This window comes from Aptenodytes patagonicus, chromosome 7, assembly GCF_965638725.1.
Source record: "Aptenodytes patagonicus chromosome 7, bAptPat1.pri.cur, whole genome shotgun sequence".
In the NCBI taxonomy this organism is placed as follows: Eukaryota; Metazoa; Chordata; class Aves; order Sphenisciformes; family Spheniscidae; genus Aptenodytes; species Aptenodytes patagonicus.
The window spans coordinates 60,641,025-60,656,634 of record NC_134955.1 but is presented as its reverse complement, the minus strand read 5'-3'; the positions used below and the strand labels follow the sequence as shown (position 1 = coordinate 60,656,634).

The following is a 15,610-nucleotide window of genomic DNA, read 5'->3' as shown; positions in this document are numbered from 1 at the left end:
TATATCTGGATTTGGCAGCAAATCCTTCTGAATACCTGCCACTGTTTTGATGTGAATTTTTGTGGTTTTACTCTGGTGTTTCACACACTAAGCTCACTTGACGTGCCTCCCCATTTCATTCAGTAGGACATGTAAGAGAGGCATCCCTATGTCACTGTCTTCTTTTTACTGATAGTAATGAGGAATGCAAATCACCTGAAGGTTTTGGAGAATTAGCTTGTGAAGTAAGGGGAATAGATAAAGACCAATCTGTCTCAGGCAGGTAGAAGAAAAGGTGGCGATCACAAATGTCTGCACTACTTGAGAGAAAGGTCTGACTGGCCACACCCCAACAGGTTTTGTTCACAGCATTAGGAAAAAGGGGAAAAAAATCTTTTGAAATGGGAGCCACTCTAGCCTACTATGTCAACAGGAACTGATGTGAGCCCCAGTAGGCAAGATACAAAGCAAATGCTTATAAGCATCTCTAATTGCTAGAGAATTGTAATTATACAAATGGTGTTCTTAAAAATACAAGTTGTTAGTAATTTTATTTGAAGAAATGGTACTTAAAACTTGGAGAACTTGAACTTACATAAAAAACGTTGAACTTTCAAATTATAGAAACAAAGCTGTGTAACAACCTCTCACGGAGAAAATTTCAGCATCTCACAATAATACCGTGGTTTTTCTAACATTGTATGATTTCCCACTCCCCTAGGAATTCTGAATGGAACTAGAACTCAGCACAGAAAACATACAGCTGGTTTAAAAGCACGATACAACTCAGATGTCCCCTTTTTGTCTGTGTACTTCTAAAGATCTATTGAATTAAATAATGATGTCCTAGTAAATGCCCAATTCCTTTCAAAACATCAACAGTTGTAAGGAACTGAATTCAGCTGAAATTCTCCATGTAGTTTAGAAAATGCTGTTTATAGATGACACTCATTAAAACTGTACTTTTCTGCAATTTATGTATGTCTAAACATTACAGACAAGAACAAGATAAACAAAAAATTCTGTATGTGGGTAAATATCAAGAATTCTCACATTAATCAACTACTTCATGTGTTTCATCTATAAACACTACAGTGCTTTTAAAAAAGGTATTTATTTATTTATACACGCACATATATATTTTTTTTCCTCAACAAGTGAAGCATTATAGGTACATACATTAAATAATTTCCCCAAGGCCACTTAGCAGGGAAATGTTGGAGCTTAGAACAGAATCCACGTCAGAATGACCAGACTCCCCCTCACCTCTCTAGGCAAACTTACTTTAACACTAGTATGAAAAGTGCCAAACAAAACCTACCTGTGGATGGTAGACACTGAGTGATTTCACTTTGTGCAATGGTAACAAAACCTTCAATAGGAATATTTTGTGCTCTTCTTTTAATGGTAAGGCAAATCCATTAATTATGCTGCCAGGAAAGAAATTTAAAAATAAAAATCACTAATTATGTAATATCTGCACTACTGTAGAGGACCTTGTTTTCATCGCATGTCTTTCTGCAATCTCCTGGAGAACATGATGCAACAGAAAAATTTACAAATTAAGCATGCTATTTAATTTTTGATCCAGATCTCTAAAGATTACAAACTAATAGTCAAATCGACCTCTGCCCATCCCTCACCCAAGTCTTTCACAGGTCCCAAATTAATCTTTCAAGCAACATATATGACTATACCTACACTTCAGATTCCAACCTTCACTATGAACTATTTACTATCATCAAAATTTTGAATACATATTTCTCCCAGCTTCTTCATGGAATTAAAGAATGAACCAGAGGCTGGATGTAGGAGAGATCAATCCAGGACAGCAGACAAGTCAAAACATGACTTCTGCTAAAATATTACTATTTCTGCAAGACCGTAGCATATAACCTAACAGCATCTCAACACATGACATCCCAGTTCCAGGTGAGTGCAGATGTGGCTCAATACTGGGCCAATGGCACCTTTACCTAAAAACACAGTACTAGAACATTGTTTTGTGTTCACTCACTTTGCTAGCATTAACATCAGTTAAAACATCCAGAATCCTATTGCCCATTTACAATTTTAAATCCTATTTTATTCATTCTAATGCTTTTCTCTTCACTAATAAGGACAGAATGCACCCAGGCAAAAGGAACCTGTCAAACTTATCTTAAAAAAACACATTAAAAAAAATCAGTTACGTATATTTCAAATCTCAGAAATCAGATGATGTCCCAGAATTAAAGCTTGCTAAATAACACCTGCTGACCCTTGCTGCGCATGCTTAAAACAATTTTCACTAGTAATGACTGCACAACTATTCTGAGGATACGAGGTTATTCCTCCTGAAGTCTCTCAGTGCATAATATCAAAACCCCATTTCTCCATTAACATTTCTATGGTGTTCTTGCCACAACTTCCACATACTCGACAAATATACATTAACTTCATTCAAAAAAAGAAGTTTCTCCAAGATGTTTTATGGGTTGTTAACCACAAAGAGGAGCAGAACTGTAGGGCAAGTTTGGCCTCGATTGAGCGTGAAGAAATTCTTCAAATCCTGTCACGAGATGATTGTCAGAAAAAACATAACCACAGTATTAGTTCCTACTCGAAGTGTTCATTTGTCCAGTATTATATAGCACTTAGCAAAGGAAAAGAATGAAAACCAGTACTGCAGCATGAAATTCAATTCCTCTCTACTTCTGACAAGTCAAAACCCAGGAACCCAACTGAAAACTGTTACTCATACGAAGCTCTTTGTCAACAACAAGCTGTGTGAAACTCCTTAATGGATCGGAAGAATAACCAATACAGAACAGTTACAGCTTGGAAGCCTCATTTAGCTACTAGAAATTTTGATTTGGAAACCTGAGGAAAAAAAATACTTAACTTTTAAATTTGTAACACTTAAAGCTAACCTCACAAAACCATGAATGAAAAAGCTGGTGACTTAACTAACAGTTTTGAAGATTTAGCTCCCTATGCTAGTATTTAAGCTTTACAGAGTCTTCAGTATATCTTGATGAGTATTACTTGATTACAGTATGTTGAAGTAATGATGGATATGAACTCCTTTATTCATTAAACATTTCATTGAAAATTAAATAACTATTCTGGGCAGACACGTAGACCTAGAAAATTTTAAAACATCTTTCTAATTTCAACAGCATTCTAGGCTGCATTAGGAACAGCATTGCCAGCAGGTTGAAGGAGGTGATCCTTCACCTCTGCTCAGCCCTGGAGAGACACATCTGGAGTGCTGGGTCCAGTTCTGGGCTCCCCAGGACAAGAAGGATGTGGATGTACTGGAAGGAGTCCAGCAAAGTGCCACGAAGATAATGAAGGGGCTGGAGCATCTGACATACAAAGAAAGGCTGAGAGAGCTGTTTAGCCTGGGGAAGAGAAGGCTCAGGGGGATCTTACCCATGCGTACAAATACCTGAAGGGATGGTGTGAAGAAGACAAAGTCAGACTATTCTCAATGGTGCCCAGTGAAAGGGCAAGAGACAATGGGCACAAATTGAAACACAGGAAATTTCATTCAAACATAAGAAAAAAACCTTTTTATTGTGAGCGTGGTAAAACATGGGAACCCGTTGCCCAGAGAGGTCGTGGAGTCTCCATCTTTGGAGATAGCCAAAGCCCAACGAGACACAACCCTCAGCAACCTGCTCTCGCTGACCTGTTAGTTTTATATGCAAAAATATGGAAACACCATAAAGTAAACCTAACTAAACTTTTAAAGAGTATTAATGTATAAAAAACAAAAGTTTGCACATGGATTAATCAGTTGATAAAAAAACCACACTGGTTTTGACGAGGCTATCAGCTTTAAGTTGTAAAATTTTAGTTTCAAGGGCTTTCAGATGCATCACTGAAGTTTGCTATATAATGGGCTTAACAAAAGAAGGTTTCTGAAATTTCGTAACCTATGCTTCCTTTGTTTACCTGCTATGCATTTAGCGATGTTAGAAGAATTTCTGAATAAATTTCAACTAATTACATGTTATTTGTAGTTGCTTTACAACTAATATTAATTACAAGGATCCTAAGCTAGAAAATAAGACTTTAAAAATAAGATGTAAAAAATTGTCACATCCCAAAATGTTGCCACAGGGTTCAAGTTTTTGCTGTTTCTGCAATCTTATTCTCCTCATTACAGCTTTGCCACATGATATGAACCTATTTTAATCTTGTCTCAAAGCAATCTGCAATCCCCAACTTTATTTTTAAAGTCTCCTCTGAAGACCAAGCAAGTTTAAGTAAATAAAACCTACAACTTACCTTCCCAGTATTTCCAGTAATTCTGCTATGCCATTGTGATGTTCTGTTTCATAAATAAACCTAAATAAATGAAAAGTTTTACTCAGTTACTGCTGAAGAGAGATACAACTCTAACACCAAGATCCCCATCTAACATTACAGGTAGCCTTGACCTCCCAGGTTTTAGTCACTCAGTAAAAAGAAAACACAAGCACATAGTGGAAAAGAAACTTGGTGGAAACATAAATCAATAGCACATTAAGCTGCTTTCAATGTTCACGCTTGCTCTTTTCTCCCACATTTAACAAGGGCAGCATGCACTTGAGCTTTTTCCAAAAATCATATTCTATGCCATTTTAATAATGCAAAACTGAACACAGCAAATAATGCTTTAAATATTAAAATAATACAAGAGCACCTGGCATAATCAAATGCCATGACTCAACCTTCTATAGCACATGCAAGCACAAGGTGTTCAAACAGTTACTACTTATGGATCTAAAAAGCTCTTTAGCATTACAGACTTCTGTGCATACAAAAGGCTCTGTAATAAACAGAGAAAGTAAAATTTTCCTGAATTTTCTTTTGATAGAGCACTGTAATTTACTAGGCAACCACCTTTCCACCCTTCTTCCCAATTGCCTGAGTGTAAATTTATTGAGAAAGTTCTATGCACAACTTCAGGTATTTTGCAAATAGTTATAAAAAATTATACTTAGGAGAAAATAATTCCACTCATTAGAAAATATTTTTCTATTTGAAAATTTGTTATAGACTGACATATTAACAGCTACTTTTAATCCAGAATATTTGATGTGACTGGCTTTTTCTCCTTAAAGACCCTTTCCATATAATTTAGGACAACAATTCCAAGCAAAACTAAAGACAATGATACAAAAAGCTTTGGACTGAATTAATAGGAACATACCAATTTAATAATTTTTATAAAAATATGTTTTAAATTAGAAAAAGATAAGATTAATGTACTATTGGGACAGAATTCATGCAATTCTGGTCAGTGACTAAAAGACAAATAAAGACCACACATTTCTTCGGTAAGCACAGTAACAAGCTGACGACTTGCAGGAAAAAGTATAAGAAAAGGAAAGATTTTGAAAAATTCTACACATACTTTAAAAGCTTATCATGCACAATCCACTAATTCAAGACAGAAGTTGAAACAACTTTCCTCCCTGGCACTCATGTCCAGGAACACTAGTTTACATTTGGATGCAAAATATTTCAACTTCTAGCTCCTAAGTATTATACAACTAAGTGAGGTTTTCTGTAATTTTTTTTTCCCTACAGCTTGGTAGAGAAAGGTAGTCTCTGCAATACAAATTATACAATCCCCCCTATACATTTCAGATTGAAAACATATTTTTGTACAAACTATTACAAATAGTTGATCTAATGACCAGAACATTTCTTAGTCTTTCAAAAGCCTTGCACCAGAACTATCTGTGTTTGAAGACTTTGCTTCCATTATCCCTGAAAGTAAAGTGCAAGAAGCGGCAAATAAAAACACTGTTCAGAAGTGCATTATAATACCCTGTGATGCTGTTGTACCATCTGGTTCAGATATTTTACAATATTATGCATTTTGGAATAAATTTAATAAAATCTATGTGTGGGGAAAAAAGTTTACATCTTCATTTGAAAGATACACCTGTACATTTTCCTTAGGACATACTGGCTCTTGACACATCCAGTCAAGAGCAGTTGTCTCCAAGACAGCAAAGGCTTACTAATTATTTTAAAGTAGGCCCTCTGTATCTCTTCTAAAGGCTTACTTGTTACCATCGACAGGGAAGATAAGCTCCCTCTACAGCTGGTACTGCTGCGTGCCATTCATGAGATGGCACGGATACGGCAGCTTTTTGCTATTTTCTTAAAGGGGTAGCATCACACATTCATTTTGGGATGAAAACAACAGTGGTAGAGAAAAAGGGAAGCAGGATGGAAGGAGTGCAAAACACATAATTATTTGTAGAAAAGAGAAGCGTACCAAAACTAAAAGACTTAAAAAAATAAAAAAGGCACCACAATCTTGCATTCACACTTGACATAATGGCAGTAAATATATAATTCTAAAGACCTTTAGGAATACAATGGATTAATTTTTCATCTTTACACTTTTTGTATCAGGGATAGTACTACAGTTTATTCTATGGCAATTAAAAAATATTTCACGAGCCCTAAATGGTACATCTCAGTTCTGAGGAAAGAAAAGGCAGTAAATATGTTCCTTTGGGCAAATTCTAGATCTCTCAGTCATTCGATTTGAGCCCAGCTTCTGCATTATGAAGAACTACATTTTATTAAGGCACTACTGTAATACAAGTACTACTACCCAATAATAAAAAAAAGCCTCACAGATGAAGATACCAAACCACCTACTGAATCACATACAAACTCAAACTTAAGCTGCCAAATTTATGCTGTGTGCAAGACTACCCCAATTTAAATCTCCCAGATTGGTGTTAATTATTGTTAGATGTAGCAATATTGGGTATAAACTTACTAAGAATTAAAAAAATTGCTAGCAGTGTCTTGGGAGTTTTTTTAGTTGTATACCTGATCACATGCACCATAATACAAAGATATTGACATACCTATAAAATATATTATTAATTTGTTTCCGGATGTAAGCTCTTAGGCCTAAGAATTTCCCATATATTCTGTGAAGAGTTGTTTTAAGAAAATCTCTTTCACGAGGATCTTCACTGTCAAAGAGCTCTAAAAGCTGCGAAGAGGGAAAAGAAGAGATGCACCTTACTTGAATCTAATGCATTGTAAAATAATTTAGAGCTTGAAGTTAAAAATTCTTTTTTTACCTCACCTGTAATACAAACTTCTGATCAATATATTTCTTAGCTATATTAGGTTGGAAATCTGGAGATTCTAAAAACCTTAAGAAAAATTCATAAACAAGCTGAAAAAAAAAAACCCAACAAAAAATAGTATTAGTCTTTTAAATAAGGAACCATTTTATAAGCAGCACATTACCAAAATTACTAATTAGTTCTTCAGAACTGCACTATGTTTTTATTTATATACCACATAGTAAAAGCTTTGCTCTTGCTCTCCTGACAAAGTACAAGAACTTATGGTTCTTTAAACTGCATTGAAATTCTGTTGAGCTCCATCACTAGATTTTACTCAAGTGACATACAGTAATCTAATATTCATCATGCCCAGAAGTACGTGTTTTGAAAATTCTCTGTTCTCCTCTGTTTGTCACGGTACCTCTGAAAGCTAGAGCTGTGCCAGAGTCGGATCAAAGCATTCATAGTGACAAACTGAAGCTCATTTAAAATCAAAGCAGTTACATCTGTACCGCAAGAAACGAGTCTTTAACCTCTAATATACTAACTGAATTTTTTTTCAAAGATTATCAGTTTAAATTCAAGAAATATTTAAATATTGCAGAGAAATGTAATTGACTTGAGATAAACACATAAAACGAAATGATTCTGAGTCAATAAACAATGACTTTAATGTCAAAATTTTGTTAGACTATGACTTCCTAGTCTTCTTTAAATACCTGTAGATGAGGCCATGCAGCTTCTAAGGTTGGTTCATCTTCCTCTGGATCAAATTCTGCTCCCGTTGGATTGGAAGATGGTGGTAATGTTCGAAACATATTAACTGCAAACTGAAATCACATGTGCCTTTAAGAATTTTGAAACAAGCGAATGATTAAAAAAAGACTTCAAAGACTGTTTTGACTAAGAACGCTTTACATGAACTATTTTAATTAATATTTGCAAAAATACAAGCTATATTAAGTTTAAACAATAATGAGGTACATTCATTCTTCTTTAAAGATTTCTAACTTGCAGAACACTTTTCCACGCAGTACTCTTTAAAGCACAAACCTACTGTCAGGACATGTTTTATGAGAATATTGCTCTGATCTCTTTACACGCACGTTTTAAAAGCCCAAGCAAATGTATATAAAACGTTTACACAAATATTTTTTATATATACACTTTACAAGGCCTTGCAACAACCTGAAAAAGTGGAAGTCAGAAGCAGAGATGCAAAACAAAGATTACCCGCAACTGTTGTTCTCTGTAAAATATTGTCAGTTTCACACCGTGGGTATACATGGTGTGTATGAGAAACACTTCAAAACCAAATTTCTCCCTCACCCTCTTAGTGGTATTTCTCTTAAACCATGTCCATTCTACCTGACATCATGGAGGCACTGAGGGGGGAAAAATGCACATCCTAATCCTTTAATCTTTCACTTCATCTGAATTCTCAACCCCCTGAAAACCGTTTAGCATCCTCATGGAAGTAGAGCAGACTACAAAGACAAATTGCTTTTCAAGTTGTTGATATACACACAGATAAATTATGTTCGTGTTTCCAAATGCTTGTCTAGACGCACATTCATACTGTGTATGAACCAAAGCCCTTCACAAACCCCTTTAACACGAAGAGAGTTTCAAAGTCCCTAATAAAGACAAAAACCCCATTCCCTGTCATATGGACAGAAAACTTTTCTATGAGGTCCTGTTCTAGGCAAAACAATCTCATCACTAAATGCATGTGAATAATCACATTTCTATCAATTTATACAATGCTTATAATTGCAAACGCAAAGTAAAACACATTTGTTGGCCAAAAAAAAAAATCTTACATGATTTTTGGAATAAATTTAGCATGCATTCTCAAGAGTAACCTTACCTAGAATGGTGCAAAGGTTTAAAAGGTCTGCAGTATCCTAAATTCTCCACCTGAAATGATAGCTAGCAAAACCAGCTGGCTTCTCTGTGGACCAGAAAGGAACAACTAGCTAGTGATTCAAATGATTGTTCTCACACCCTGAAGAGTTAATGATTAAAACTTTACTGAGCAAGTTGGAGGGAACAGGTTTCTGTGCATGCCAGCAAGAAAACCTGAAGAAGCCTTTATCTGTATATGCAAGACAGCTATGGCTGTCAGTACTGAAAAAAGACTAATTCCTCAATTCCACTTGTAATCCAGAGTATTAGGTAGGGCAGACGTTGGTAGGAGACAACCAAATTGCTGAGCAAGTAGAAAAACATAATCTATTTAGCCGCATAAGTGCACCCAATAGAGACTTACTTGTTCTATTTTGTTCCTTACTCATTATCAAGCCAGTACCAAGCAGCCTAAACATTTTTGTATAGAATAAAAAAATCATAAAGATCAATTCAAGTTAGTACATGGTCCCCAACTGCCTCCACTACTTCAAAATGATCCTTTGAGACAAATGCCTCAGTCTCTCAGCAGCGTGAACACACTGCAGAAACGATGAGAAGACTACCAAAATAAAAACATAGTGGCGTATTGTCCTAACCCTTCATAATAATTGAGTATATTAGGCTCCATAAAGAAATTCTCTTCAAGTCTATTCCTACTTAGAATACTAAAGTCAATTCTGCTTTCAAATACACAGATAATTTTGTGCTTTATAAAAATACTAAGATATTTTAAAGTAAATTTTGGTAGACTTTTGCTCACAATGAGAATAGTGGCTATGCTGAATGGAGATCTTGGACAGCCTGCTCAAACCTGATTTATCAAATCAGCTGCAGCTGGCTGCATGGAGCTTCAGCATAAGGCATACATATACTCCATTCTAAATATGTACCACAAGTACTGGCAAGAGTTAACCTATATATTGTTATTGATATTCTATTGCTGTAACAGATTGGAGGTGTCTTTTTGCAAGTATTTAGGGGAAAATCTGAGAATACATTTCCTAAGTCTGGTAAAGTAAGAGACAACAGGGCAGAGAAGCTGATTTGCCAGGAAAAAGAAAATTCTTTGCAAAAGGCTACATCACCAGGAGCAGCAGAAACATTTACAGAGCCTTTTCAAGAAAACCAATACTTGGCTCAGCAAACATGCCAGTACAGGGCATCTCCAGGACCAGCTAGGAAAAAGAAAAGATTACTCCATTGGAACTTGCACTGAACTGAATGTCTCATTTGAGGATGCAAAAGAACACTTTATTTACTTCATCAGCTGATAGGTTCCTAAGCTTTCACCAAGTGTATAATACAGCTCAATTTAAGGAAAAAACCCTAAAGCCTAAAAGTTTGAGTTTACTTATAATGTAGCTATTCAGAATGCAAGGTCTACTCCAGTATCACATTTAAAATCTACTCTTTATGCCACAATTTCAGTCTTTATGTTCAAATTCCATCACCAATAATAATAATCACATGTGCCATGCATGCATTTTTATTCTTTTCTCAGGTTTTAGTGAGGTTTTTTTTCATTTTTTTGTATGTTTGGTTGGTTTGGGGTTGTTTGTTTGTTTTTTTAAATAGCATCAAAGCTTTCCTGCTGGTAATTTGAAGATTACTCGAAAGCTCTGAAAGATTAAGCTGTCTCAGTTTGAAGATGCTACTTTGCAGAGGAATGCATTCCACCCATCTTTGGTGGGATTCTGGGAAGAGCAACAGAATGTCATGTTTCGCTCTTCACATTCTGACTTCTTCTCATTAACACCTCCATTCACAGTTTAAAATAATGCCGTGAATTACCTATTAACTGGCAGGGCTAAGGAGCATATGTATGTGCTGTCCTGCCTTCTCACATCTGACAGATGGCAGAGCAGACAGTGGGAGGCAGTATCAAACTGCATCAGCTAAATCTGCAAGAATTACATCATATTCCCATGAAGGAAAAGTCATGCTCATGCTCTGTTTTTCTTCAGAATATTTCTTCATTTCAGCAACTGAGATGTAAGTCTGATACAGACTGAGACTGGCATATCAGAGTAAACACTATTTCAGAGAATTAAAAGTAAAGCTAAAATATCTTTATGTTCCCCTTTTTAAAAGCATGGACATCAAGCAACTAACAACCTCCAACCTTTGTTTAAAAACATACGGTGAAAATTTACAGTGATCAGTGGTCTTCCAAGAAAACAAATCTAGGAAGACTAGACTTGAAATTTAAAACTTGCTAAGGTTGTTAAGCAAATGGAAGAATAATCAGCCTTTTCTAGATGAGAAAGTCTCAGGCTCTTGCTATAAAGAAGAAAAGCCAGGTCATGTAAGGTGTTAGGTACAATGTATTATATTTTTTATTTTTGAGAATATCAAATGGAAAGAGTGAAAACCCAAAACCAGAATAATATGTTCCATGAGCAATGGAACCAATGAAGCCTGATTTGATCTGTTTTGTGTTTTATATCCTTGACCAACAGAACACAAAACTGCTCAAATCAATGTGCAGCATCTCTCGGTGAAAGCACAAACTTGAAACTCTCTTGTCTATTAAGCCACTGAAATTTAGGAAAACTTACAATGAATTAATACCAGTAAGACCTTTACGTTTCTGTCAAATGGCTGATCTTTTTCCTAACGTCTCAGTCTTTTGCCCAAACACACAAGACACAAGCTGCAAAGCCTGATTTCCTCTAAGGCCAAATTCCCACAGAACTACTAAGTAAACATAGCATAACTTAAACACATGCCCTCCCCCCCCCCCAATGTATGAAATCTGAGTCTTTATGAAAACTGGGCTAGTGTGCCAAAATTCTCTCTGTGCTGTTAGCACTGACAATACTTGACTCCAAAGGACACAACTTACGAGATGGGAAAACAAAAAAGGAAAAGCAAATAACTTGTGTTTTTACCACTTCACAGATAATGTTTGCTGTAACGGTAGTTATGCACCCTGTTTTTCTGGTGGCCTCTTTTGTATAACACTGGAGAATATTTTCAAGCAAATAAGCATCAGAGATATCATTACACATTTTCTCCTCCCTTCTGCTGAGCAGTCTGAGTGAAGCCTGACATGAACAGCTCTGAACGACAAGCTATATAATCTGAAAGTCTGTGCCTTCTATATTCACGTGAATAAAGCTATCCTAATAGCTAAATAGAGCCACAAATAGTACACTTCTATTCACAGTAACATCCCTTATTCTAGACCAAAGATCAGAGTAAAAAAAAACCAAAACCCCACACCCACAAAACTCTCAAAGCAAAAAAAAAAATCAACCTCCCCGTGTGTATAACTGAGTACGCAATTTCATTTGCATAATGCATGAAAAGTTGCAGCGAAAACTGCTTCAGTTGCTGAAAATACCTAGTTATAAAATTAGATCTGTTCCCATATATTATCAATTTTAAAAGTAATATTAGCTATATGCTTCACAAAAATGTTAATTTACCATCCACAAGTACTTCATCATCATCACCAAGGAAATTATTCTGAGCGCTACAGAAATAAGCAAGCCATATTTATACAAGGTTTTGATCTACTTCTTTCTCAGAACACTACAACCCTGGACCTCCACATCCAGTACTGCCCTAGCCTGCTCTCTTCAATACCCTCTGGCTGGCTAGCTGGGGAAGTGAATATCCATATTGATGTTCACTTTCATAGTCCCACTTAAAACAGACACAATCCAGGTATTACCCATCCTTTCCTGAGATGGAAAGCAGCATTAATTTGGGTCTGTATTCTACATAGCTAGCAATTCTCACAAAGTTCTACAAAACTAATAACCTAAGTGTCTGTGGTTCTGACAAACTACTGCACAACAGAACATTCTCATAAAGCCCCGTTTTCTTCAAAAGCCAAGCTAAAAAAAAAGGCACAGATTCTTATTTAGAAAAGGATATATAACAGATGCTTTTGATCAAAAAACCTAAATTTCTCATTTACATTTACAAGATTTATTCAGACATTTGACTACGTCTTACAGTTTTGAGAAGAGGTAAGTTCCTGCTCTGAGGCTAATCAATCCAACCTTACTATAATATACGTGAGAAATGGAACTTGTTATACAAGCATCTAATAAAAACATTTCCTTTCCCATCACATCTTTGCTTACAAATGTAAAAGGAATTTGAGGGACATATCAGCTGGCTCTTTGAGGAAGAAAGGGAAGAAACTCTTGGATCCACTCTGGAGAATAACATTAAATCCATTTTAGAAATTAATTTATCTCATATCTTTTGAAAAGGAGACTTATGATTAACATTAAATAATTGAACTAAGCCACTAGATAAATATATAGCTTAAAGACAAGATCTTACTATAAATTAGCCCAGGACACTTGAAGCAAAAGAAGAAGGGCGAGGGTGGGGCGGATGGACATGACATGAGCACTAGAATTGTAAAGAATAAAGAAGAACCAGATGATAAGGTAGATGCTTCTCTTGTCAGAAGGAAGATTTGAAGCTATTGAAAAGGAAAAATATTATTTTATTATTATTAAACAGATAACTTGTGAAATTCATTGCCCTAAGTGTTTGACCTAAATAAGATGTTAACAAAACCAAAGATCAGACACACATATATATGCATGTATATCTATATATACTCATACATAAATGCGTAACCTCCAAATTGTGAAGATGAACAGAATGGCACAATAAAGTCCTAATTCCTATGCCAACTACCAACTCCACAAACTTTCCAAAGCAAAACCACTCTCAAATCCAAGTATTTCTTGATCACATTCATAATTTTACTGAAAACACTATCCCTTATTAATATAATTCAGTGGCAGCAGCAGCACACAACTCATGAACGTCTCTTGGGAAAGTCTTCAAGTACAAAAAGACATTAGATTTATTTTTCCTTAAAATCCACACAATCAACTTAAATCTACTGCTAGAACTTAGCAAAAGTACACCTCAACCTACGTGTACGTGCTTGAAAGAAAGCAGCTGATAATACTACTGCAGGAGGAATACAGCTCTTTCAGAACAGACAACCAAAAGAAAATTGTTTCATAAAAGCAGCCTAAAAAACCCTGCTATCTGAATTTAACCTTAAAATACTAGTCCAGGTGCCTTCACTGACAGTGTCTATCGCAGTGATGTATAAGTCCCATGCAAGGAAACCCCACACCCTTCAGAACCTTGCACATAAAAGGCATTTTAAATTCACTGAAAGAATTTTCAATCAGATGCTGTGTGCTTCCAGCAAAATACTGGCAATTAAGATAGCAGCGAAATTCTGCACCAAGATTTATTAAACTGACCGAAGTGCAGACTTTATTACCATTAATTGCATCTGAAATTGAAGAAGGTATATATTCTCCTCAGCCAAATGTATTCTGGCCATAACTGACAGAGGAAGACAATGTAGGCACATAAAGCAAAAGTTATGAAATTATGGGCAGTTAAGACTTCTTATGCAGAGCAAACACTGATGTCTGACATAGATATTCAAGAACTCATCGTGAACTCCACTTTACCTAAATGAAGCCTCCGCAAGCTTATTTTCTTTCATAACTCCCCTTTCATCAGTGTCAAGTATTCCAAAACAAGCAATCAATTAGCAAAAACCAAAGATATAAATAAGCTATCAAGACATGGGAAAAGCCATGATCCCACATCTCCTCATTAACCATACTCAATGCTTTGTGTACGTTTGACATTTAGAGTTATATGTAATCCTCATATACTCAGAAGTTCTCATGAAAATAACTTCTTTATCAGTAAACACGGCTGATTTAGATAACAAGCAATCTTCAAAATAAGCAACATCTTTCATACTATAAATCCTTAGAATCTTTGAAGAAGATTCAAAGTCTCTGATTTGTAGGAGGACCTCAAAATTTGACTGAGTTCATATTTATGTTAAAGATGCGCTGTTTTCTCATCCCCCTGAAAATTAACCCCAAGCTATAAAGTCTCGGGAAAAACCGTCATGTCACACATGGTCAAGAGTTCTTGTAGGCTTAGTAGTCAGCTATTTTAAAAGATGCTTTCTGTTCTCAGTATGTTGCAGACAACAGCTACAGACCTCAGCCCAACTGCTACTCCAGGCAACTGGTGTCTAGTTACCCCAATGAGAGCTGAAAGACTCTCTTGTAGTTTCACGGTCTCCTCCTCTGGAGTGGACTTAGGCACGACAGAAAAATAAACCAGGTCTAGCTGGCTAGGATTTGGATAGTGAGCAGGGAGCCATCCTGTGTACTGAATAAGGTCTGATTCTCATTCTCACCTCTGGATACAGATTAAAATTAATCGCTGATACTGAATGGGATTACATAAGATTAAGTGTTAAGCTTGCACAGGTGATCTGAATTCTAATCTAATTTTTTTTCAAATTTTCAGTATTGCAATTTATATTTTTTTTTTAACAGCTAGATGTATTTAACTTTCCTCCCTATTTTTATAAACACCTATTCCAAAAAAGATCTGTGGGGAAAAAAAGCAACCCCACCTCCCCCCTTTTTTTTTTAAATACAAGATTTCATTTTTACCAAATTAAACCAGAATTTACTCCTGTTTCATATATGTGTCTAGTTTCTATCTTATAAAGAAGAGAAATCAACACTGGCAATAGGATTTAAAAGCACTGTTATATTACCATTTTGCAGATGTGCAAACATAGTTGGTCTTTTTTGAAGATT

The 15,610-nt window shown here is 35.7% G+C and overlaps 1 protein-coding gene across 3 annotated transcripts in view; it reads right to left on the bottom strand.

Moving 5' to 3' along the window:
- The window catches only part of PPP2R5C (protein phosphatase 2 regulatory subunit B'gamma), an 87,086-nt gene that overhangs the window by 16,821 nt on the left and 54,655 nt on the right, over nt 1-15,610 (bottom strand). For 2 of the 3 annotated variants that reach the window (XM_076345468.1, XM_076345470.1), the window contains 5 exons: nt 7,784-7,894; nt 7,079-7,171; nt 6,852-6,982; nt 4,258-4,317; nt 1,301-1,409 (listed from right to left, as the gene is read on the bottom strand). In XM_076345468.1, coding sequence (XP_076201583.1) covers nt 1,301-1,409; nt 4,258-4,317; nt 6,852-6,982; nt 7,079-7,171; nt 7,784-7,894 — 504 coding nt within the window. The remainder of the gene's footprint in view (nt 1-1,300; nt 1,410-4,257; nt 4,318-6,851; nt 6,983-7,078; nt 7,172-7,783; nt 7,895-15,610) is intronic. The other variant, XM_076345469.1, reaches the window with a different exon arrangement.